The sequence below is a fragment of the Puma concolor genome, chromosome A2 (assembly GCF_028749965.1).
Source record: "Puma concolor isolate L17-30 chromosome A2, mPumCon1.1.hap2, whole genome shotgun sequence".
In the NCBI taxonomy this organism is placed as follows: domain Eukaryota; kingdom Metazoa; phylum Chordata; class Mammalia; order Carnivora; family Felidae; genus Puma; species Puma concolor.
In genome coordinates, this window is record NC_141668.1 from 117130225 (window position 1) to 117156081 (window position 25857).

The following is a 25857-nucleotide window of genomic DNA, read 5'->3' on the forward strand; positions in this document are numbered from 1 at the left end:
CTGAACCAAAATTAAGAGTTGGATGCTTAACTGACTGAGCCACCCAGGTGCCCCATTAGTTGAAATTTTTATATAGCTGCCATTGTTAGTACTCCAGGTACTCATACTTCCTACTAGGCCTCTGAGTGCCTGCCTAGCTTTTGAGGATGGGGTACAGGACAATGTGGAGGGACATACATACACTAAGGCTACTTGAAATGGTGTGCATGTTTATTTAAATTAACAGTGGTCTACTTGCCTTTACTAGTGTGAAATGTATATGAGATGGAATTTTTGTTAGGAAGATAACAAAACCTGTTGTTGAAAACAGGTTGAAATGCAGTTTTGATCAGAAAAACTCATGTTTAGGGGCGCCTGGGTGGCGCAGTCGGTTAAGCGTCCGACTTCAGCCAGGTCACGATCTCGCAGTCCGTGAGTTCGAGCCCCGCGTCGGGCTCTGGGCTGATGGCTCAGAGCCTGGAGCCTGTTTCCGATTCTGTGTCTCCCTCTCTCTCTGCCCCTCCCCCGCTCATGCTCTGTCTCTCTCTGTCCCAAAAATAAATAAACGTTGAAAAAAAAATTTAAAAAAAAAAAAAAAAAAAAGAAAAACTCATGTTTATAGATCAGATTGATATATTTTCTTTTCTGGTGGATGTTCCTGCTTGTATGTACATTTCAGTCAGTCAAACAAATTAGACCAGTGTGAAGGGAAATGTGATAATTTTATCTTTCTCAACCACTCTCTTCTGATAATAGCTAGAGGTATGTCTTTTCATACTCATACAATATGTAAACATATATGGGTTTCCCTGCCCCTTAAGTAATCTTATTCTTTGTATTATTCTGAAAAATATTTTCCCACAATTGATAAATCATGGACATCCTTCCCTTTAGGTCGTTATAAATAATATAGTAGTGTCTTAATGTGACATATACAGATATTTTAGGCTTTATTTAAGCATTCCATATTGCTGGACATTCCAGCTATTTCCTTTGTGTGTGTGTGTGTGTATGTGTGTATTTATCATTACAAGCAATGCTGTCATAAATCTTCTTCACATACCCTTACAGACTGGTGCATTTATTACTATGCTTATCAAAGGATGTGCAGCCTTTGTTGGTTCTAAAGATGGCTTTTTGTTTATAGGTCAATGTGAGAAATGGAATGAGCTTGCATGATTGCCTTATGAAAGCACTCAAGGTGAGGGGCCTGCAGCCGGAGTGCTGTGCAGTGTTCAGACTTCTCCATGAACATAAAGGGTAAGAACTCAAAAGTCAGATCCTCTTTCATACTAGTAAGGAGCTGCTGGCTTCAAATAATAAGTTTGTATTTTTAAAAAAGTGTGCTAGCTTGTCATAGAATATTATGTATTTATATACCCTTGTTCATAGACAACTGAGAAAAATAAAATACTAAAACTTGAAATTATTGCTGAAACATTGCACTGAAAAAAGAATACATATTAGGTGTTGATAGTATTCCATAGATGGAAACAGTAGTGTAAGGTAATATGTTTCTTGAAAGCAAAAATTTTTGTGTTTCCTGGAATGCAGTAGACAGAATAGATACTCAGAAAGTGTTTGCATTATTATGTATAGTTAAAGAATCCTATCCTCAAGAGATTAACTCTCTTGTAATTCACTCCATCATTCTTTTTTTTTTTTTAAAGTTTGTGTTTAAGTAAGCTCTATACCCAGCATGAGGCTCGAACTCACTACCCCAAGATCAAGAGTTGCATGCTTTTCTGACTGAGTCAGCCAGGTGCCCCTCATTCATTCATTTTTATAACAGTTAATGTTTACTCAATCTGTATAATTTGTAATTTCTGCTTCAGGAAAGATCCATAGTTCATCTTCTTTCTAATGCTGGTGGCTTGATAGAAGCATCCCATCAAAGGCTAGGAGTAAACCCTATAGCTTCCATAATTATCCATTATTATCCCCCAAATTGGGGGAAATAATCTTTACTTTCTTCTTGAAAAATGCTAGTTCTGTTATTGATCTTCAGCTCACCATCTTTTCTGTCTCAAGGAGTTTCCCAGTTTGAGAGAATAGCCTAGGAAATGAGTTAACTCAAAAGGGCAAGCAAAAATTCCACTCTGCTGTTCCCCTCAGTGTAGGAGGTAGTTTGTTGAAGTGCAGATATTTGAAGCATATGTCAGTTTTATCTGGGTATAGCCCCAGGTTGGTCCAGAGCCAATCTGTAGTGCTCCTTAAAGACTAGAAGGATTCTGAGACGTTGAGTGGCTTGTCCAGTCTTGTCCAAGGCTACGTTGGTTTAGAGCTACCCTAGCTTCTCTACTGGACGGATAGCACCTGAAGACTAAGGACACAGGGCTGCCCCTGTCTCTCTCCATTAGGATGAAGTAGGACTTTGGAGCCCTTGTATAGGGAGTTATATTAAGGAAAGGATTATTTACTATTGGATAACCAGAAAAATGGCTGGAATCAGCTTCTGGTAGGCAAAGGGAGAAGTTTGAATTATGCTGTATATGTGTTCTCTCCCTACATGAGAATATTCTTTTTTTAAGAAGTGGGCCTGATGGACTTGATGGACTACACAAGACATGAGAAAGGAGCTGCTTTTTTTTTTTTTTTTTGAAACTTTTTACTTCACTGTATCTATTTTTCTGTGTTGTTTGTTCTAGGCACAGAAAGAATGAGAAAGAATGGTGTCAGAGTAAATGTTGAGACAGTTAAGTCCCCTGTCACCTTATAGACCTTGCAAACAACTCTACAGATGTGAGCCTATTATTAATTTCATTTGTGATTCCTTTGTATTTATGTATCTGCTAGACTGAAGTAGGCTATTGAAGATTAAATTTTGCTATTACAGCAATATTTATACCCCACTTTAGTATTTCAGGATTCTTACAGGATTTTAAGGTCACAGAGTCCAATTTATTGCATATTTACTTTATCATGAGATTGTTTTAGTTCATTATTTTATTTTTAATTAATTTAAAATTTTTTTTTTAATTTACATCCAAATTAGTTAGCATATAGTGCAACAATGATTTCAGGAGTAGATTTCCTAATGCCCCTTACCCATTTAGCCCATACCCCCTCCCACAACCCCTCTAGTAACCCTCTGTTCTCCTTATTTAAGAGTCTCTTATGTTTTTGTCCCCCTCCCTGTTTTTATATTATTTTTGTTTCCCTTCCCTTATGTTCATCTGTTTTGTCTCTTACAGTCCTCATATGAGTGAAATCATGATATCTGTCTTTCTCTGACTAATTTCACTTAGCATAATATCTTCCAGTTCCATCCACGTAGTTGCAAATGGCAAGATTTCATTCGTTTTGATTGCCAAGTAATACTCAATTGTATGTATATACCACATCTTCATTCATCCATCGATGGACATTTGGGCTCTTTGCATACTTTGGCTATTGTTGATAGTGCTGCTTTAAACATGGGGATGCATGTGTCCCTTCGAAACAGCATCCCTGTATCCCTTGATAAATACCTAGTAGTGCAATTGCTGGGTCGTAGGGTAGTTCTATTTTTAGTTTTTTGAGGAGGCTTCATACCGTTTTCCAGAGTGGCTGCACCAGCTTGCATTCCCATATAGTTCATTGTTTTAAAATAAACTTTATTCTGGGGCACCTGGATGGCTCAGTTGGTTAAGTGTCTGACTCTTGATTTTGGCTCGGGTCGTGATCTCACCATTCGTGGAATTGAGCCCCATCAAGTCCTGTGTCTGTCTCTGTGCTGACAGCATGGAGCCTGCTTGGGATTCTCTCTCTGTCCCTCCCCTGTGTGTGCTCTCTCTCTCAAAATAAAAAATAGACAATAAAAAAAAAAAAAAAAAAGAAACTTTATTCTAAGAGTATAAGCTTTGGAGTCCAGCTGAGCTGGATTCCAACATAGGCTCTTATACTTGGTGTGTGGCCTTGAACAAGTTACTTTCTTGGGGCCCTAATTCTCTCATTTTTAAGATAGGGATAAAATGCTTACTTCATAGCTTTGTTGTATGAGTTAAATAAGTTAGTATTGTCTGAGATTAAGTTTTATATTTATATAGTATGAGATAAGTGGTAGCTGTTATTATTTGGTGTTGAACTCTTACCTTGTTTAAATATTTGCCTTTTATATATGTTTTTAAAAATTGCCTTTAGTAAAAAAGCGCGTTTAGATTGGAATACTGATGCCACCTCGTTGATTGGAGAAGAACTTCAAGTAGATTTCCTGGATCACGTTCCCCTCACAACACACAACTTTGTAAGTTGTGGAGCTCTTCTCTTTTTGTGGTGTGTTGGGTGTTGTAGCTGGTGTAATTGGACTTTCTCAGAGGTAATAAGCAAAAGCATATGCATTGTTGGATTATCTGAAGCTGTCGTTTTGTGATGTTTACAGTAAGGCAATTTAAGTTTAATTAGTCACATATATACTTTAATTTCTAGGAGTGAATTTTACAAATGTTGGAAGTATGATTCTTTTTTATAAGGGTCTCTTTTGGATGTATGGGATCTGTTGGGGGCCAAAAAAGAAATTATTTTGTCTCTTGTCATTCTTCATTTATTTATACCTCTTTCAGGCTCGGAAGACCTTCCTGAAGCTTGCCTTCTGTGACATCTGTCAGAAGTTCCTGCTAAATGGATTTCGATGTCAGACTTGTGGCTACAAATTTCATGAGCACTGTAGCACCAAAGTACCTACTATGTGTGTGGACTGGAGTAATATCAGACAACTCTTGTAAGGCACCATTCTTTTCTCAAAGAATATAAGCAGGTGGGGAGGTAAAAACTCTCTTGAAGGTATTATTGTATATTTGACCAACGAGTCTGGGTTTTAGACTTACTAAGTAAATTGTCATGATCTGGATATCATCTACTTTAGCAGCATGACAGTTGTGAAACCAGGGAGTTTGAGTGTGGCATACCTCTAAAGCAAGCAGATGGGATTGCTGTTTGTCAAATGGAGATTGGCGTCCTGTGACTCAGTGAGGCAAAGAGCAAAAGGATAAGAAAACCAAAAGACTTGGCTTTTGTCTCTTAACAGTATCATCTTTTAGGTTATTGGCAGGCACAACTCTTTATTTTGTTAAATGATGTTAAACATTTGTTATTGAGAAGGAGCAGAAAGCAGAGTTGGTGCTATTATCTTCACCTCAAACTGGAGACGTCAGTTTTAAAATGATATAAATGTAGGGGAGTCTGGGTGGCTCAGTCGGTTGAGTGTCCGACTCTTGATTTCAGCTCAGGTTATGATCTCATAGTTTATGAGTTCAAGCCCCACATCAGGCATATGCTGACAATGTGGAGCCTGCTTGGGATGTTCTCTCACCCCCTCTTTCTCTGACTCTCCTCTGCTTGTGCTCTCCCTCTCTCTCAAATAAATAAACCTAAAAATAAAATGAAATGAAATAAAATGATGTAAATGTAAAACCTCAACAGGTACTTGAATCCCTCAGGAGACAAACCAGTTCCCAAAATATATTTTCATACAAAGTGTATTTTAGTAAGGTTTAAATTGAAAATACATGAAAAGTCAAAGTTTTATCCCTTTTTGAGAGTACTAGAAAAACAAAGGGAATGTTATTAAACCCTGACAGGAACACCTTTTTAAAAAGCTTTTGTAGTAGTCACATGTGTTTGCTTGCGTAGCCTAACTGGCACAAGCTTGGAGTTTAGTAGAAGTGGGTGAGAATCTCAGTGTTTCCATTAACTAACTAGCCACCTCTGAGCCTCAGTTCACTCATATGAGGAAAGGGGATTGCCTTCCTTGCAGGGTTCTCGTGAGGATTAGCTGAGGTAGCATGTGAAGTTGCCGAGCACAAGTGCTCATCTTGTGGAAAGAAGATGCCCAATTAATGTTGTCATCTCTTTTCCTCTTATTTATGACATTTGGTGCTGAATGACATTTATTTTTCATATTCAGTCTTTTCATTTATGTGTTTTCAAGACAGAATGTTTCCAGAAAAGCTCTTTGTGATTTAGGTTATACTGTGCCCTACTTTAGAATTAAAAAAAAAAACATTATTTTGATATAGTGGGATATTGGACCAGTACTTTTTAGAAATGCACAGGTGTGCCTGGGTGGCTCCGTGGTTGAGGATCTGACTTTTGATTCCACTCAGGTCGTGATCTCCCAGTCATAAGATCAAGCCCCATGTCAGACTCTATGCTGACAGCATGGAGCCTGCTTGGGATTCTCTTGTCCTCTCTCTGCCCTTCTACTACTTGTGCTCGCTCTTTCTCTCTCCCCCCTCATTTAAAAAAAAAAGTTCAGAAATGTACACTAGAAGCTATTAGGTTCATTGGCAGGTCAATATTGTTCATATTCTGTACTCATTCAAGCCCAGTCATTTGGATTGGTGGTCCCTCTACTCTAAAATGGTTGATGAAAATGTGACTAGAAAATGTGGTTAAAAAAATTTTTTTTTTTTTTTTTAAATTTTTTTTTTTTTTTCAACGTTTATTTATTTTTGGGACAGGGAGAGACAGAGCATGAACGGGGGAGGGGCAGAGAGAGAGGGAGACACAGAATCGGAAACAGGCTCCAGGCTCTGAGCCATCAGCCGAGAGCCTGATGCGGGGCTCGAACTCACGGACCGCAAGATCGTGACCTGGCTGAAGTCGGACGCTTAACCGACTGCGCCACCCAGGCGCCCCAAAAAAATTTTTTTTACATTTATTTATTTTTGAGAGACCGAGACAGAGCACAAGTGGGGGAGGGGCAGAGAGAGGAGATACAGAATCCCAAGCAGCCTCCAGACTCTGTGCCGTCAGCACAGAGCCTCACATGGGGCTCGAACTCACAAACTGTGAGGTCATGACCTGAGCTGAAGTCGGACACTTAACCAACTGAGCCACCCAGGTGCCCCTGAAAATGTTTGAGTAGTCTGTTTGCAAGAGTTGCAAGACAAGGTAATTTGACTGTAAAATTACTGCCATTATAAAAAACCATAAACTCAGTCTTCCTCTGATTTCAATTAGATTGTTCCCAAATTCTCCTATTGGTGATAGTGGGGTCCCAGCACTGCCTTCTTTGACAATGCGTCGGATGCGAGAGTCTGTTTCCCGGATGCCTGTTAGGTAATTTTTTTTACTTACAGCTTTTCTTTGGAAAATTACATTGGGGCGGGTGGGACTGAAAGCCTGAATATAAAAGACCAGAGTTCCTTTGCATTCCCTTCTCTCCCTGTGTAAATGCTTTACTATTTCTGTGGAACTTAATACTAGTATTAGAGCAAAATGTAGTCTTGTAGTTTTTATATTCTGAAAAGTGACACACACAGACTGCAGTTTTCTTCTGCTATCATAGCATATCCCTTAATGTCTCATCACATTTTAAAGACCTTCAGATTTTGCTTTCCTCAGTATGTAGTAAGTTGTGCCTCAAGGAAAGAGTCCCATAACTATATGCGGTGATCCGATAAAAATAAAACTCCTAACTTTGAAATGCTATTTATCGCCTTGCATTGCTGAAACCATGGTATTTAATAGACTGTGATCTTTAAAAAGAGTCCAGGTAGATTTTTAATATAAATATCCTTTCTAATGTGCTTGTGAGTTTGCGTGTAACTTGTCTTTTTTCTGTTCTCCTGCTTGGAAGTTAGAGCTTTGTTGAGTTCACATGTCTTGTTCAGTGTTACACATGAATTTGGAACCTAAAATAAAATCTACATCTTTTTAAAAATATCTGACTTTAATGTATATACAATTGAATAACATTTAATGATCTTTTTAAAACTACCATGGAAATTGTTAAAGGCAGCATATCTCAGAACAAGGAATTTGTATTGAAATAATATCTGGATATACATTTGTGTATGGCTTATTTTTCTTGAAATTTCATCAGAAATTGTACTTGCTTCTGAAGATTTCATTACTAGAAGACAAGCTTTTGAAGGCATAAATACTGAATTCCTGAGAAGGCAATTTTTCAAGGCAGTAGAACAGTTTCTCATAGAAAAACTAGCCTTCTGTTCCTTGAATTCATGCATGGTGTTACTTGCATCTGAACAAAACTCAAAATAATTTGTAGAGCAAATAATGAAAATGTTATACTTGCTGCGTGTTCCCATTGTGGTTGATAGGGGAGTGGGCTTGACTGGAAGAGGCCAGTGATTAATTTCACAGTTGTGTTTTGGCATCCTGAAAACTGAATTCACATTAACTGACTTTTAGAGCTGGTTAAGTGGGGAGAGGGTGCATAGTAGCTAAAATGCTGGCCTTTTTGCGGACATGCTCAATAGTCTAACTGTCTTAAATTTAAGACTTCTCTTTTAAGCTCTCTCAGTCAGTCTCTAAACTGGGCAAATTCCAACTAGGTTGGTAGTTGGTGGCATGGTTGGCAAATGTTAGTCTGTTCTTTCCTAGAGATGGTCTAAAAATTTGGGAGTATTCTGTAGAGGGGATCTATTGAAAAGAAGACAACTTAAAATGTATTGTTTTCATATGAGTTCCAAGCATGTGTATTATTTCCTTTTCAAAACTTTGCATGCAGAAGCACCTAGACAGAAGAAAAATTGTAAGTGGAGCCTCTTAAAAGAGAGAAACATTTTTTCCAGGGTTTTAGTACAAGTAGGATTTGCCCCAGAGCATCTTACGAAGTAACTAGTTGAAAGATTTACAGTGGGGAGGCCTGCGTGTCATTCATGGAGTTTTCTTTTTCTTCCTCGCCTAGTTCCCAGCACAGATACTCCACACCCCACGCCTTCACGTTCAACTCTTCCAGCCCTTCCTCTGAAGGTTCCCTCTCCCAGAGGCAGAGGTCAACATCCACACCTAATGTCCACATGGTCAGCACCACCCTGCCTGTGGACAGCAGGATGATTGAGGTAATAGGGCCCCTTGCGGGTGGTGAGGAGTATCAATCTGTTGTTATTGGGGTGGGGTTGACTGTTGTGTTTAGAGAGTTTGGGGTTTCAAAACTGATACAGAATGTTGCTGCACTTTCTCAGGACCTTGGAATTTTTGAATTTATTGTTTAAAGCGCTGTATCTTTAGACTGGCTGAATAATCCAATTGGTATATCATTCAAGTGGAGAACTAAAATCTCCTAAAGAAATGGTAACATTTGAACTCCTTTCCATTTTAGCTTTGAATAAGATGTCAGTGAACTAGTGAATGAGCTAATATAAAGAGTAGTTTCATTTTTGTGTGGAAAAGAGAATAATAGTGATGGAGAACTACAAACTCTCTGAGAGACTTTTAAGTGATTTTATTTAGAAATAAAAGGGTGGAGTCATTGGATTTACCAAGCAGGTTATTTAGGGAGATGTAAAAGTACCCAAAGCCTAGTGTTTTCAAACTGCTTTTTCTTTTCTTGGCTTTTTGGTATGTTCTATTTATTTGCTTTGCTTTCTAATTCGTCTTTAATAACAACTGAATACACTTAAAATACTTCCTTTGTTCTTTATTCTTCTTTATTTCTCATTGCTTTGGACTAGAATAACAGCCTGAATGCTTCTCCCAGGGCGTGGTCCAGACGATTTTGTTTGAGGGGAAGAGTAGGTATTCTTCTTCATGCCTTTGCTTTCTTGTAAATTAACAGGATTGCTAAGACTGTCAGACAGTAGCCTATCAGAAATGAAAGAATCACTAAGTTAAATTTTGTATTTCTTGCCAGACTTGATTTCCTGCTTTATTTTTTGACAATAGAGTATAGAGGAGTTAAAAAAAAAAAAAAATACTGTATGTGGGATTGCTGACAGGTGAAATAAGTTTCTCAAGCGAGATTTTGAGGCCAAAAGTAATAAAGTTAAAAAAAAATTTTTTTTGACCAAAGCTAATGCTAGATTTATTTAGTTGGTGCTCAGAGCATCACTGTTGTATTTATACCTCGTTTAGAAACCAGATGTGTCGGTTTGGTTGATATGCCCTGAAAATCTTTTGTTAAAAGTTCATCAGAGACAGCTGTGTTCTCTCTGCATTATGAATTGTTCCTTGGAAAACCTTAGGGACACCTGCCACTTGAGGTACAACTTTATCTCACTCAGACCTTGAATCACTTTCCATATGCTTGTCCTCCCATCAGAGGTGGCAGGGACTCAAAAATGTTGGTTTCTGAATGTGGAGTCTGAACTGGCCATTTGGGGGGCATTTTGAATATCACAAGATTATTGTGAGGAGGTCATGTGCATGCTAGCTATGAATTTTGTTTTCTCTTTTATCATGGTTAGCCCTGATAATAAATAATATCCTAGTGACTTCTGTTACATGATTTGTTTCTCCGTAAATACTGTAATACTTGGGACATTAAAAGTGAAGATTCTTGAATTTTTATTATAAAATAACTGGCACTATGTTAATTCTCTTCATACTTTAGAGGCAGAGCAAGTTTTGATTCCTTTTTATTGCATGATTCAGCTTTTTTAAAGTACACATTCTTTGTTTAAACCACTTGTAGTTCTCTTTAATATTTAGATTCCAAGATATTTGAAAGGTTCCTTCTAGGATAAATCCAACTATAGAAATTAGCACACAGTATAATATGAGGTATATAATGGATACAGGAAGAAAATTGCTGACATTAAGGAAAAAAATCCTAGTGCATGGGTATATAATTTTGGTCAGCAAAAATACATTGTGCCATGGTTTGACTAAAAACAAAGAGGTCAGTTGGATAATAAAGCTATAGCCGCTGAATATTCTGTTGAAATTCTCGTTATTTTTGGCCGGTGTTTTGCCAACTGGCAGTTATCCAGTCTACTTAAAAACAGAGATTCCTGGACTTCCAACCTTCCCTCCCAGAAATGCTTAATCAGTCCTAGTTGGGTGGGGAGGAGACATCTGTATTCTCAAACACCTCTCCAGGTGATTCTGAAGATTGGCCAGGTTTGGGGACCCCAGAACCAGGCTTTATTGCTTGGGTGGGGCGGCCAAAGGTAGGGGGAGGGACAGCTTGGTTTAGGATACTTTTTATCTTTTTAACATTTTTTAAATGTTTATTTTAATATTTATTTATTTTGAGAGAGAGCGTGTGTGAGAGGGGCAGGGGCAGAGAGAGAGAGACACAGAATCTGAAGCGGGCTCCAGGCTCTGAGCTGTCAGCACAGAGCCTGACGCAGGGCTCGAACCCGTGAGCTATGAGATCATGACCAGGGTCAACATCAGTGCTCAACCGACTGAGCCACCCAGGCACCCCTAGGATACTTCTTGTCTTGTAAAAATGCTATGGAGTGGAAACATTCCATTAATAGTTGTGTGAAAAAGGTATCTTGTCTTTATTGTGGTTACATAAAATAGTAGGTTTCCCAGAAAAATCTCCTTTTTGAGGATATGGAGGCCTAGTGGTTTTATGTAATAATTACATACTCAAAGTGAGAGTTTATAAAATGAATATTTAGGTCTTATGGAAGCCCTTGTGGTTTAAACTGTTCTACCCAGTTTCTAATAAGTTCTAAAGGTAGCTTTTTGACTTCTCACCTGAGTAGAATGTAACTAATTTCAGAGCTTACCTATAAGGTTTCAGGAGCATTTTGTGGTGAATGAGCTCAGGGCTAAGATTCATGGGTGATGGTTTCTGGTTCTATTTCTGCCACCTACTGGCTATGTGATCCTGGCCAAGTCTCTTTTTATGGTCCTTTCAGCGTTTCATGATTTTAGGCTTGGATTAAGTTCTGTAGTTGTGGTGCTTACCCTTACCAAACCCAACTCTGGTCAGTGTGCCCCCAACTCCTAGAGGAGTATGAGTGAGCTTGCTACCTAATCCCCAAGTTTTGTTTTTGTTTTTGTTGTTGTTGTTGTTGTTGTTGTTGTTGTTGTTGTTGTTTTGAGCCTCAGTGGAGCAAGATGCTCAGTTACTGGAAAGATCTCAGTTGATAGTAACTTTGCTAGTATTCCTTAATGAGAATCACTTTGCTATATATGTGTGTTGCTTTCTTCTGAGAAAAAGTGATTTCCATTCCAAAAGAATGTGGTATATGAAAAGCTAATACCAGTTCTAATTGATGATAATCTTGGAGATAATTGGCCATTGACATTGGTAAATTTAATCACAGGCAAGTTAGAGTATGTAATTAGACCTTTTGTATTTTAGAGGTTTTATAATCTACTTTGTTTCTGCAAATTCTCCTCCCCCCTTTTACTTCCCCCTGAGAGCATCTTTTGTGGGGCAGAAATTGACCAGCTTTCCTTTTCTGTTTCAGGATGCAATTCGAAGCCACAGTGAATCAGGTACTTGTCCAAAGTTATGTAGCAAATAATAATGGGCTTTTTCTCTTTATGCTGTGTATCTTCTGTTGGCTTATCCATGTGTGGATTCTGTTTGTCTTGTCTATTAAGCCTCACCTTCAGCCTTGTCCAGCAGCCCTAACAATCTGAGCCCAACGGGCTGGTCACAGCCCAAAACCCCTGTGCCAGCACACAGAGAGAGGGCACCAGGATCCGGGACCCAGGAGAAAAACAAAATCGTGAGTATGGCTTACAGTACCTCCTGCATCGTATGTTAGGGTTTACTAAGAAAAACCTAGTCAGAAGTGAGAATATTTTTAAAATGAGAATACTTTTAATTTGGTGGGGAGAGGGGAACTGTAATAAAACATTTAATTAAGGATGTTATAAATGTCAGTGCCATTTTTGGTATGCTTGCGTTGGAAAATTTGTTGACTTGTAAGGGAGGGCACAACTAAAATGGTATTTTTCTCAAAATATCGAAATTGGAATTACAGTTAATGTCTATCTTTAAAAGATAGGGGAATGGGTCGGTTGGGTTGATCTTTTCTTTGACACCCTCATCAGACAGAGCTTTACCATTCTATGGAGTGTGTTAATGATCACTGCTGGTTTCAGAGGCCTCGTGGACAGAGAGATTCAAGCTATTACTGGGAAATAGAAGCCAGCGAAGTGATGCTTTCCACTCGGATTGGATCAGGCTCATTTGGAACGGTGTATAAGGGCAAGTGGCATGGTAAGTTTGGGACCCTCCCTTTGTTGCAAGGCCTAGGTTGAAGTCAAGTTTCAGTCCAGAGAGGGCCAAGAAGGAGATAAAATTCATTGGATTACAGTGGCAGTCCAGGGAACTTGATTACATCTGAAGATTGAACTTAATATCTCAGTGACATTTCATAGCATTCTTTTTCTATTCAGTGATGCTATAATTGGTATGATATGGTTTCCAGGATAATTAGAAATTGGTGAATAAGAGTTGAGCATGATAGTCAAATGTCAGGAACTGATTAAACACATACTACACAGGGGACATGCTTTGAAATTCTTAAATGGGTTAAGAGCCTGCTGCTCTGAGGGGAGCATGGATTCTAGAAATGTAAAGCTGGAAAGAATGTTAGAGATTTGCCCACAGAAAACTGTGAGGTCCCAAGAGGGCAGATAACATGCCCATGGTCAAGCAGCCGAGCCCAGGAAAGCCAGGAGCCTCCTGAAACAGGTTCTTTGCGCTCTGCCTTGGGTTGGTTTTTGGGAATCCCCATCAAAGAGAGAATGCACAGACTTCATTCTTAAATCTATGTGGAGTGTTAGTGTAGTGTTCTTATTATAATGGAGACTCTTTGTCACTTGGAAGAAATGTACTGTTTTAATATCTGTAGCCACAGCTTGTGTATTTTGGCAACATACTTAACATTTCTCCCTCAGAGTTTTAATGCCTCTGGCTTTAGGATGTCCGCAAGTATAGGGAATACTTTCTTGAGAATGCTACTTCTTCCCAAAAAGGCATCCTTCTAAATTCAAATTTTAATGAAGCAGACAGTAACAACAAAACAAACCCCTAAAATGACTAGGTACTTATGTTTCCAGTTTGGATGGTATCATATTTATTTTTATTAAAGGGGCAGAGATTGAGAGAAATTAAGACCATCACATGAATGGAGCATTAAAATTCAAGGTGTTGAAAATTGAGATCCCTCCATCTTTTGAGTACCTTATGTTAATTAGTATATGGGTTTGCCATTTGTAACTATAATCATCTGATAAATTTCTCATTTTTTTTAAGCATATTTATTTTTGAGAGCAAGACAGAGTGCATATTGGGGAGGGGGGAGAAAGGGAGACACAGAATCCAAAGCAGGCTTCAGGCTCCAAGCTGTCAGCAGAGTCCATCGCGGGACTCAAACCCACAGACTAAGATCACGACCTGAGCCAAAGTTGGACGCTTGACCGACTGAGCCACCCAGGCGCCCCAATAAATTTCTCATTCTTTAAGGCAACTGGCACAGGACTGAATATTTGATTCCTTTTCCTTTGAAAATTGTATCTAATGTACTACTGGCATGCCTCCTGGGTCCCAGAGAAATTTATGCTGTTGCGGAATATTTCCCAAATAGGTGTCATAAATATCTTGGCGATTCCTTCAGAAAAGAAGAAAATTTGAAGTCTTTTATTATTGAAATATAGTTGACATACAATGGTATATTAGTTTCAAGTGTACAACTTACTAATTTGAAAATTCTGTATATGATGCTCACAACACTAAATATAGTTACCATCTGTCACCATACAGTATTATTAGGACATTATTGACTATATTCCCAATGCTGTACTTTTTATCTGAGACTTACTTACAACTGGAAGTTTGTACTTAATCCCTTTCACCTATTTTTCCCATGCCCCCACCCTCCTCCCTCTGGCAACCACCAGTTCTCTGTATGTATGAGTCTACTTCTGCTTTTTTGTTCTTTGTAAACTTTTACTTTTTAGATTCCACACATAAGAGAGATCATATGGTATTTGTCTTTCTCTGACTTGACTTCACTTAGCATCATGCCCTGTAGGTCCTACATCCATGTTGTTGTAAATGGCCAGATCTGAGGTTGTTTTTTTTTTTTTTTTTAAATGGCTATGTAATGTTCCACTGTGTAAATATACCACATCTTTATCTATTAATAGACACTTAAGCGGCTTCCATTCCTTGGCTATTGTAAATAATGGCTGCTGTAAACATGGGAGTGCAGGTATCTTTTCAAGTTAGCGTTTTTATCTTCTTTGGGTAAATACCTAGCAGTATAATTACTGAATCTTATGGTAGTTCTATTTTTAATTTTTAGTTTATGTACTTATTTTGAGAGAGAGAAAGAGAAAATGTGCATGCAGGTAGGGGAGGGGCAGAGAGAGGGAGAAAGAGAATCCCAAGCAGGGTTCTGCACTCAGTGCAGAGCCTGATGTGTGGCTTGAACTCATGAATGTGAGATCATGACCTCAGCTGAAATCAAGAGTTGGACGTTTAACTGACTGAGCCACCCAGGCGCCCCCTATTTTTAAATTTTTGAGGAACCTTTTTACTGTTTTTCATAGTGGCTGCACAATTTACATTCCTATAAACTGTGCACGAGGGCTCCTTTGATTCCACATCCTCGCCAACACTTGTTATTTGTCTTTTTGATACTAGCCATTCTGACAGGTGTGAGGTGATACCCCATTTGTGGTTTTGATCTGCATCTCCCTGATAACTAGTGATATTGAGCACCTTTTCATGTACTTGTTAGCCTGTTATATAACTTCTTTGGAGAAAAGTCTATTCAGATCCTCTGTCCATTTAAAAAAAAAATTTTTAATGTTTATTTTTGAGAGAAAGTGAGAGTGTGAACAGGAGAGGGGCAGAGAGAGAGAGAGGGAGAGAGAAAATCTGAAGCAGGCACAGAGCCCGACGCGGGACTCGAACCCATGAACCATGAGATCGTGACCTGAGCCGAAGATGGACGCTTAACCGACTGAGCCACCCAGGCGCCCCTGATCCTCTGTCCGTTTTTAAATCAGATTGCCCTTTTGGTGTTGAGTTGTGTGAGTTCTTCATATATTTTGGATATTAACCCCTTACTGCATTTGTGAATACCTTCTCCCATTCGGTAGGTTTTCTTTTTGTTTTGTTGATAGTTTCCTTTGCTGCACAAAAGCTTTTATTTTGGTGGTATAGTCCTATGGAAGAAGAACAGTTTTGTGGGATACAATGCTTAGTTCTTGTATCTGACACATAGCTGCTGGTAATTGTAGGAGATGGAGCAGTGAATATTGCTTTTAATGCTTCCATTAGCACTAAATCATTTTTATACATTTTAAAGCATCAGCTGAAAGCCAATAAATGTAGTTAAGGAGTGCTCAAATTTAAGTTTCCTCTTGTCGAGCACTTTGTGGAGGGGATTCATAATTTTTCAAAGCATTACTTACATTCGGCACAGTACTGCCTATGAGCTTGTGTTTTCTCTAGATTCTGTGAGCTTTTGGACTATGGTAAGGAGATGTTATTTGATACAGTGTTACTTCCATTAGAATGCAGATAACCTGTCTAATACTTTTAAGGCTCTAGTTTTTTCTAAGATAAGTGTTTCAAAAGTCATAGGAGTAAGGAGCAGTGAACTTTTTGTGTCAGCCCCCCAGGAAACAAAGCCATCGTCTGTGAATGAAGAAATAAAATGAGAGGGTCAGGGAAATCATAATTTCTGGATTGTTTGTGCTATACTTTGTGTGTGTGTGTGTGTGTGTGTGTGTGTGTGTGTGTGTGGTTGTTGCTGGTGTGGCTGCAGCTGCTGCTGCTGCTTTCCTGGTATCTGTTATATAATGTTTAATCAGTTTCTTAGGAATTACAGTGGTGATGATTTTTAAAAGTTTTTATTCTGCCTACCAGCTGTGAAAGTAGAGGACCTCAGAGCAGCCAAGATGGAGACCTCAGATCCATGAACTAAAGCTCACTTAACTTTGTGTTAAGTAAGTGCACCCTTGGGTGCACACACACAGCGTAAATTTGGGATCTGATTTGCCAGCCTTTGCACATCATAAACAACCCATTGAAGGGGATGCAGACAGCAGGACTGATGGCAGCCGGGATAGTCACTGATGGCATGACGAGAAGGCAGCAAACCCTCTCAGGCTTGGGCTGCTTAGTGTGAGGCTACCAGCCTGGTGGAATCCATGTATGGGTGCCCATCCCATACTAACGCTGAGGATAATTTTGAATCAGAAGAACAGAGTGGTGTTCATTCCATTGTGTTCTAGAAAGCAGGGATGTATATATTAGGTTTTAGACAACCCTAAATAGTTAAAACAAGAAACAGACATTTAAAAAGGTCAAAACATTCCAGATTTACCAACTGATAATAGTTTTCTTCTTCAGTGGTAGCTGAACGAGATACCAACACCTTATTAAAAACATGATAACCAACAGGAATGTGTCTTAACTCATTTGTACTACCTTTACCTCTCTCTGACTTTACTATTAAGGGAAAGTAAGAAGTTTTAGTGTCATGAAAAATAAGCATCTGACTCAGGATTTTGATTCCGGTCATGATCTCACGGTGAGTTTGAACCACACGTTGGGCTCTGTGCTGGCAATGTGGGGTCTACTTGGGATTCTTTCTCTCTCCCTCTCTCTACCCTTCCTGGCTCAAGCTCACACTCTATCTCAAATAAATAAGTAAACTTTGAAAAAGTAAAAAAAAAAAAAAATACCTACTTGGTGTAGTTGTTTTGGACTACCCTCCATAAAATGTTCCTTGGCTGTTTACCTTCATCATTTATATTACGTGCTAAAGGAAATAAATACCATTCTTTATATGTGCTAAGATTGCCAGCTATAAGGGTATGTGGATAATTCCAGAAAGGTTAATACTATATATTAAAAAAAAATTTTGTGTGTGATACTTATTTATTTTGAGAGACAGAGAAAGAGCTTGAGCCGGGGGGGAGAGGGGGGCGCAGAGAGAGAGGGAGAGAAAGAATCCCAAGCAGGCTCCACGCTGCCAGCGCAGAGCCCAACACAGGGCTCAACCCCATGAACTGCGAGGTCATGACCTGAGCTGAAATCAGGAGTCAGATGCTTTTAACCCACAGAGTCACCCGGGTGCCCCAGTACATACAATTTTTTATACTCCTCTTAGAAACGTGTTCAAAAGAAGAGATTAGTAATAAGCAGTACTACTAAATGCCTGTTGCATGGAGTGCTGGAGAGGTGGACTTGAATGGTATACTTGGTCCTGAGACTGTCAGGGCAAGTTGGAGAGCAGCCTTTGTTTTGGGCCCAGACCTAATTGTGCACACCTGGAGGCTTCAGGCTGGGTACTGAGTCTCCGCTTCCCTGCCAGCAGTGGATTCTTGACCTGTGCTGGGAGCAGGTGGGTCATTCAGCAGCTAGTATTCTGTGCCAGAGGCTGTCCCTACTTCCACTCCAGAGCTTGAGACAGCTTGTCAGTTCATAACATGCCTTGCTGACAGTTGCATCTTAGAATTCATTCATTTCTTTATCGGTGTTTCCTGAATATATTCATCTAATACCAAGCATTCTTTTAGCTGCTACAAGTGAAGAAGTGAACAAAACAGATGAAAATTCTTTCTCTTATGGAGTTTCTATTCTGGTGGGGACAATAACCAACCAAAGTATATAGTATGTTATAATTGCTAATGAGGAAAAAGGGAGGAAAGCAGGTAGGGAGTGGCAGTCCTTGTGCACAGGTTTTGGTGGGTTAGTAGGGAAGGACTCTGCTGAAGTAGCATTTGCATGATGCTTGAGAGTGGGCAGATAACCTGGAGAAGCAGCAAGGGGGGCTGTGAATTGGGCCATTCACCTGACCTGTTTGAGGAACTCAGGGAGGCTGATAGGAGTGCAGTCCAGGGATGGGGAGTGGTAGGGCCCCGTAAAGACTTTAGATAACATTTTTGGGTGAATATAGGGTCTCAGATTGTGCAAGACCTTCAGGAGACTTGGCCAGTCTTAGCCTGAAATTCAGAATGCTGGTGAGGGAGCTGGTTACTGGAGAACTTGTTCCAGTTCGAGGCAGTCCTACTAGTAGAAAACAATTCTTTATAAAAGTTGAAATCCATTTTCCTATAATGTTTGCCCATTGCTCCTAGCAGACTGAATCCCTGTCATGGCAACGCTAGGAGTATTAGCGTGAAAGTGAGGGAATGCTGTAGTATATAGTCTCTGGGTTTCAGTAAGAAATTGCATATATACTCTTGTTATCTTAACTGCTAACCACGAGCTGGAAGGCAGATGGGTCCTTTCAGGCATCGTAGGGTTTTGACTTTGGTTCAGCCCTGTTCAGTCTTCCAACCCGTGACTTGCATGAAGGCGCGGGTATAGTAGATGACTTACATGGAATTGTAGTGCCGATTTGGGTAATAGGATTTGGAAAGAGGAGAGGATTTGAACTGACTGTGGTGATGGAACAAAGAGACTATGAACTCTGAACAGGGATAAGAAGTCTGCTCACTGGGCCAAAAAGTAGAGGCTGGAGGTGGAGGACATTCAGCTGACTGCAAGGTCAGAATGAGTCAAGGTCAGAATGAGTCACTCTCAGCGGGCTTTGGCTGCTGGTGAATCTTCCGAGCTCTGAGGTTACATTATGATCAGGTCCAAAATGGGTGATACGAAAGGTGAGTTCAGTGACAACTGGAACATGCCCCTTGGAGAGCTATAAAAAAGGGAAGGTCTTGTAAAACTAGACTTGTGAACTAGTAAGGTTCCAAGGAGCAAACCGTCCTGAGTGTCCATCCAGCATCTCCCCAAGCCTTCCTCCACCCACCCCGGCCTATCCCTCTCAAGCCTTGTCCAGTGCCTGGGCCAACAGCAATGTCATCTCCTGGCCCCACCACTCAGTTGACTGCCACGTCAGATCAGCCCACCTTCCTGGAGTTTCTTGCCTTCACCCCTTCCTTTCTGTCCCCACTGTCACTGCTGTCCCTGTATTTTGTCTGCAGATACAGGGCTCTTGGGCCAGGACTCCTTCCTCCCTGGCCTCTGTCGTAGACTGCAGGGGCCCAGGTCACACATCAGAGTTCACCAAGCACAGCTCCTGTTTCCTTCTTCCCCCTTACCTTACCTTACCTTTGTTCCTGACCTATGTAGTTTGGAACAGCCTGTCCCACTTAGTAAAATCCTTCCCTTGGCATATATCCCATTTGTTTCAGGAAACCTTTCTCCATCCTCTCTGCAAACAGATTTTGTCTTTGTCCCTCACGCCCAGCATTCTTATCTTGGCTCAGACTGCTCCAGAATGAGCAGTTCTGCAGGAGACTCTTATCCTCCTCCTCAGTCATAAGGAGCTTAAATGGAGCTGCATGGTTTACCAGCTCCATCTTCCTGGAGAGAAGGCAGCTGTGACTGCAGAATGCGTCTCCCAAGAGGCAGCCCTGGGTCCTCGGGAAATACATGTGCCAGTGAAGTGGATGAGCCCCTACTGTTAGGTGGGGACTTTAGCTTTGGATGATAAAACCAGAGATGACGACAGGACAACAGTTTGGGACCTGCCATAAGAACCATCTCTTTGGGGCGCCTGGGTGGCTCAGTTGGTTGAGTGTCTGAGTCTTGATTTTGGCTCATGTCATGATCCCAGGGTTGTGGGATTGAGCCCCCCCTCACCCCCACCCCCTTCCCGCTTGCTTGCATGTGTGCCCTCTTTCAAATTAAAAAAAAAAAAGATAAAAATTTTTTTAAAGCCCATGTCCTTACCAGTTGGTACTCCAGTGAAGTGAGGAATGCTCCCACAGAGGCTGCACAGGGGTGCTGCCAAGGGGGCATGCTTGATAGTGGAGGAATTCTGTTACCTCCAAGGTGCCATCAACCAGCTCCTTTATTTGATCACCAGAAGGCTATGGTTTTGTTTGTTTTTAAGGTGACTTTATTAAAGCACAGGGACAGGAAGCGTGGGCAGAAAGAGCTACCCAGAAGGCTATGTTTTGATAAATTCATTTGCCAAGAAAATCTGAGGTCCTAATAGGGCTTCATGTAATTTATTAAAATGACCGTTATAGTGTAGAAACATTTCTGAAAGTGCCTTCTAAATCAGTAGCACATATAAAGTAGAGTTAATCTCTGGATGTTTCTAAAGTTAAGTAAAGAGGCTCATAGTGATTGACAGTCTGTTGTCAGTATGGAAGTTAGAAGGGCAGCCATTGGAGTCAGACTGGCATTCTAATCCTGGCTCCAGCACTTTTGTGTTTTGGTTAAATGACGTTGGAGAGTTGACTACGCTTCTCTGTTCCCTGTAAAATGAGGATAACAGTATTTACATCACAGGGCAACTATGAGGATTAAAGGTGACAATGCCTGTGAAGGCACATGTGGCGCAAGGGCGTAGTAAGCAATCGATATTAATCATTAGGATTGCTTCTTCATGGTATTAAAGGCAAAGAAGCTTAATTTTGATATGTATCTTTGTGTACAAGGGACCATCTCGGGTCTCATTAGAATGTGGCTGCTGAGTTTGGCATCAACTGCTTGCCAAATGGCCTGTTTGCTGGCACCAGCCTTCTGGCCCCAAAACTCCTGTATCTGCCGGCCATTCCAGCTCACCTGCCAGTGCGGCCCTCACAGGCCCAGGTTTTCACCTATTCCCCAGTCACACTGGGGATGCCAGGCTTGATAGGAAGAGTTTAAACCAAACCCATATTCAAGGCGTGTGTGGTGGTATTTAAAGGATAGTAGTATAATATACTTAACTTTTTTCAAGTACTTGAATAATTTGGAAATTTGCCTATTCCACTTGTGTAGGCACATGATATCTGAATAAGTGATTCACTCTTTCTCAGGACTAGGGTATGTGAAAAATAACAAAGTAAGCTCATTCAGCTGATCGTACTGACTATAATTTGCAGGAGATGTTGCAGTGAAAATTCTAAAAGTTGTTGACCCCACGCCAGAGCAGTTCCAGGCCTTCAGGAATGAGGTGGCTGTCCTACGGTGAGTAGAAAGCTAGCCTTTCCGGCCTCTCTGGAGCCGCAGGGGACGGGTGTGGGTGGTGGTGTGTCAACTGCAGATAAGCGGGCAGCATGGCACGGACCTGTCTCTGAGGGCCTATGGCCAGGACTGGTGGTTAGTGAGTGTTCACTGCGGAGTCTTGCGGTGGAAACTCCTTCCTTACAAGTGAAAGGGAATGCATGGGAGGTTTCCTTCCAGCTTACGGGGTTGTCAGACCTTTAGAAGAGCCCTCTTTGATGAGCATGCCCCCCTCTACTGCTTCAGGTCTCTGGGCACACCACACACAGTAGCCCAGGTTCTTGTCTGGGTTCTGGTTTGAGATAGTGAGAAATAGGTTCTATTTTTCACGTTTATTTCCAAGAACTCTTTATAGCCAATTTGCTTTCTTTTGGACTTCAAAACCTTTGAGTCATTGTTTAGACCTATAGGAATAAGGTGAATAATGATGGATTCCCCAGACGAGGGTTCCTTGTGACCCCCTGTGGGAGGAATCATGTACAATGAGAATGTCCTCTCTCTGAAGGCTAGCACTGAGGGGTCCTTTGTCACAACCCCAACTCAGTTATCAGCAGGCTTGTGTGTGCTTTGCCAACCACCCAGATTGTAAGCATGGTGGCATTGAGGACACTCAGGATCCCGTGTCGGTGGGAAAGCAGAGTACATCTCTCTGTTCCGCAGCAACAGAAGATTCAGAGAATTCAGAGACTTTTTTCTCCTCCCTCCTCCAGCAAAACACGGCACGTGAACATCCTGCTCTTCATGGGCTACATGACAAAGGACAACCTGGCAATTGTGACCCAGTGGTGCGAGGGCAGCAGCCTCTACAAACACCTGCATGTCCAGGAGACTAAGTTCCAGATGTTCCAGTTGATTGACATCGCCCGCCAGACTGCTCAGGGAATGGAGTGAGTAGATGGCTTGTTGACTAGAAAGTCGGGGGTCCAGGTATCAACCTGCCCTGAATCGGAACCTGGGTTAGCAAAAAGCCAAGTCTCCTACGTGATTTCTGTGATGTTGCACAGCTGAAAGTCAGCCTCTGGTGTGGGCTGAAGGAATGAGAGCTCCGGGTTCTTCGTCTGAGCTGAGGCTGCTCCCCTAGAGGCTCAGATTCAGGTTGAAACCACTTCCCTGAGAATTCACCCAGACCCCCAAGAGCTCAGTAGTGTGGGCTCAGTACCTTCTGCCCAGACAGCCGTGCACTGCCCTCTACAAGTGTGCGGTCTCAGGTGTGGCCCATGCGCAGTGCGCTTGTTGCACACGAGGGTCTGAGCGGATGTTTTTGGATAATTTATTTTCCTTTTAGGGAAAGCTGAAAAGTCCTCCCTTGTGCCTCCATGAAACACTACCTGTTTGAATCTCTGCTTGAACACATCTCTCTGTCAAAGGGGGTTGTGGCGTGTGGTGTGTGTGTGTGTGTGTGTGTGTGTCACACTTTTCCTCTAATTTATCCCTTAGTGGGAGAGTGAGAACTCATAGCACTACATGTCTGGAGGCGTAAGCTAAAGCGGCGCTTGCAGGTGCCATGTAAAATCTTGTGTTCTGCTTTTTAAAATCCATACGGAATTAAGAAATAGAATTACCTTTTAGAAAAAAATTATAGATATAATCCACAGATTATAAAATTCACCCTTTAAATGTGTACAACTCTGGTTTTTTAGTACATTCAGAGTTGTGTAGACTGAATGTGTAATTTTAGAACAATCGTCAAGATAGAAAATGAGGTCTTTTGTGTCTGACTCGACTTAGCCTAACAGTTTTGAGGGGTTCATCCACATTGTAGCACGTATCACTTTATTCTTTCTGTAGCCGAATAAGACTGCGTTTGTACGGGTGGGCCATGTTTCATTTATGCATTCATTAGTTGATGGACATTCAGGTTGTCAGAATTACTTTTTGAGTAGAACTGATGCTTAAAGAGTCGTCCCATTTGTGCTATGACCTCACCTCCGGGTAACACGCAATGTGGCCTGGCCTGCATCCGCACACCACCAGTTCCTGCATGTAGCCCTCGTTGGGCATCAGGCGGCCAGGTGGCTTCCTTCCTAGCTGTCATGTGAAGCTGCTTTCTACCCATGTCTCTTAGATAACTGGTTTTAATAGATTTTTTCCCTTCACAGCTATTTGCATGCAAAGAATATCATCCACAGAGACATGAAATCCAACAGTATCCTTTGATGGTTATTTCATTTCTAAATTTAGAAAAACCGAAGAGAACTTTTTAAAGCTTATCTCAGTAAAAGTGATTTTGGAAAGTTTTCCACAGGAGATAGGTGTTTGAGTTATGCTTGCAAGTTTTATTATGCTGTTTGTTACTAAATCTAGCTTGGAGGAATGGGGCTTTTGTCTGTCATGTTCATCTCTAGCGTGTGGACCATGTGTGTCTGGTCAGAAGGGAGCTGAAGGCCAGATGTTGCAAGATTGTCAAAGCGCTCACTAGGTCACTCACTGTTGGAACCAGCCCTTCCTCTTTCTGAGACTTTGTATGTTTTTATAGAAGGGGAATAAAGACTGGAGAGTTTTCATGCTGTGGGGCAGGAAACGTAACCTTTATACATCTGCAGCCTGTGTCTTGGAGAGGAGTGTGTAGCGTTACAGCCTTGCTCTGCTTCTTGGCCAGTGAGAGGCACTACAGTTGTGTTGAGTTGGATTATGGGACATGGCCTATTTGGGCCACATGTCTGAGGCATGAGATACTTTTTTTTTTAACATTCATTTTTGAGAGACTGAAAGAGAACACAAGCGGGGAAGGGGCAGAGAGAGAGGGAGACCCAGGATCGGAAGCAGGCTCCAGGCTCTGAGCTGTCAGCACAGAGCCTGACATGGGACTCGAGCTCACGAACCGTGAGATTGTGACCTGAGCTGAAGTCAGACGTTTGACTGACTGAGCCACCCAAGCGCCCCTATGAGATACCTTTTAACGGTGGGTTTTTGGGAGTGATACGTTATGCCATGAAAGCAGACACCACAGATTTGATGGTGGTATGTATTACTGGGCATTGGCAGATCACAAGTTACCTTGTGCCTGACCTCTTTACCCAGAAATGAGGGGAGTTTGGTCCTGATGTGAAGTCACCAAGTGGTACCTATTCTAGTGAGAGAGTTCTTTGGACAGCATTCAGTGCTTAGTGAATGCTGAATTGTTATTCACACGTTTGTCATTTGAGGGCACACAGCAGGCAGAAACCAATGTAAGCCATCACACTTGGCTTCTGGTAAGAAGCTGCAGATGGCAGCCTGTTCTCGGAGAAATCTTCGGGTTTAAGATTCCCTTGTTGGGGCGCCTGGGTGGCGCAGTCGGCTAAGCGTCCGACTTCAGCCAGGTCACGATCTCGTGGTCCGTGAGTTCGAGCCCCACGTCAGGCTCTGGGCTGATGGCTCAGAGCCTGGAGCCTGTTTCCGATTCTGTGTCTCCCTCTCTCTCTGCCCTCCCCCGTTCATGCTGTCTCTCTCTGTCCCAAAAATAAATATACATTGAAAAAAAAAATTAAAAAAAAAAAAAGATTCCCTTGTTACATGGGAAGGTCAGAAGGCCAGGGACCTGGCACCTAGATGTGTAAATGGGGAGAAGCAGCAGGGGGAAATAGCCTGATTTTTGGCTGGAGCCAAATAATCTGCCGCCCTGAGCAACTGCTACATGCCTCATGGAAGAAAGGCAGTTTGGAAGCACTTTTTATAACTGTAGAAATCCAAGCAAATCAGTGCAAAGGAGGCTGGGGCAGTCAGAGGGGAGGGGCGGGGCGCAGAGCAGAGAGATGGTCTGCTCTTCAGACCTTTGGGAAGTGGTTTAAAATTAACTTGACCGTTCTTTTGAAACCAGAGTCCTTAACAAGCATTGAGATATATTTCTCCATGAAGGCCTGACGGTGAAAATTGGAGATTTTGGTTTGGCAACAGTAAAGTCGCGCTGGAGCGGTTCTCAGCAGGTCGAACAACCCACTGGCTCTGTCCTGTGGATGGTGAGGAGGCGAGGCTCCCCCTAGCAGAGTGCAGGTGGAAGGGGTACCCCAGAGGTCTGTGTGTAAACTTACATTTCTCGACATTTTCCTGGAAGTCCAGATACCTCAGTGAGGCCTTCAGTGACGTCAGACAGCCTGAGGCAAATTTGGGTTTTCTGGAAGCTAGCGATCAGAACCATACTGAGGCATAGGTGCTGGGTACCAGAGACTAGGCTTCCCGAGCTTGTGTGAGCCCGAGTGGGGAAGAGGTGCAGAACTGAGGAAAGGACTGTCTTATATCCAGGGGAAGGGACAGCCTGGCACCTGGATGTCTGTGGGGCCCACATG

General features: G+C 41.5%; 1 protein-coding gene across 4 annotated transcripts in view; it reads left to right on the forward strand.

Moving 5' to 3' along the window:
• RAF1 (Raf-1 proto-oncogene, serine/threonine kinase) overlaps positions 1 to 25857 on the forward strand; it is an 83916-nt gene that overhangs the window by 56338 nt on the left and 1721 nt on the right. The window contains exons 3-15 of one of the 4 annotated variants that reach the window (XM_025922716.2): positions 1127 to 1239; positions 4102 to 4204; positions 4521 to 4678; positions 6922 to 7020; positions 8615 to 8768; positions 9381 to 9440; positions 12081 to 12108; positions 12217 to 12344; positions 12724 to 12841; positions 21472 to 21556; positions 22303 to 22479; positions 23692 to 23738; positions 25412 to 25530. In XM_025922716.2, coding sequence (XP_025778501.1) covers positions 1127 to 1239; positions 4102 to 4204; positions 4521 to 4678; positions 6922 to 7020; positions 8615 to 8768; positions 9381 to 9440; positions 12081 to 12108; positions 12217 to 12344; positions 12724 to 12841; positions 21472 to 21556; positions 22303 to 22479; positions 23692 to 23738; positions 25412 to 25530 — 1389 coding nt within the window. The remainder of the gene's footprint in view (positions 1 to 1126; positions 1240 to 4101; positions 4205 to 4520; positions 4679 to 6921; positions 7021 to 8614; positions 8769 to 9380; positions 9441 to 12080; positions 12109 to 12216; positions 12345 to 12723; positions 12842 to 21471; positions 21557 to 22302; positions 22480 to 23691; positions 23739 to 25411; positions 25531 to 25857) is intronic. The other 3 variants (XM_025922723.2, XM_025922736.2, XM_025922743.2) reach the window with 3 other exon arrangements.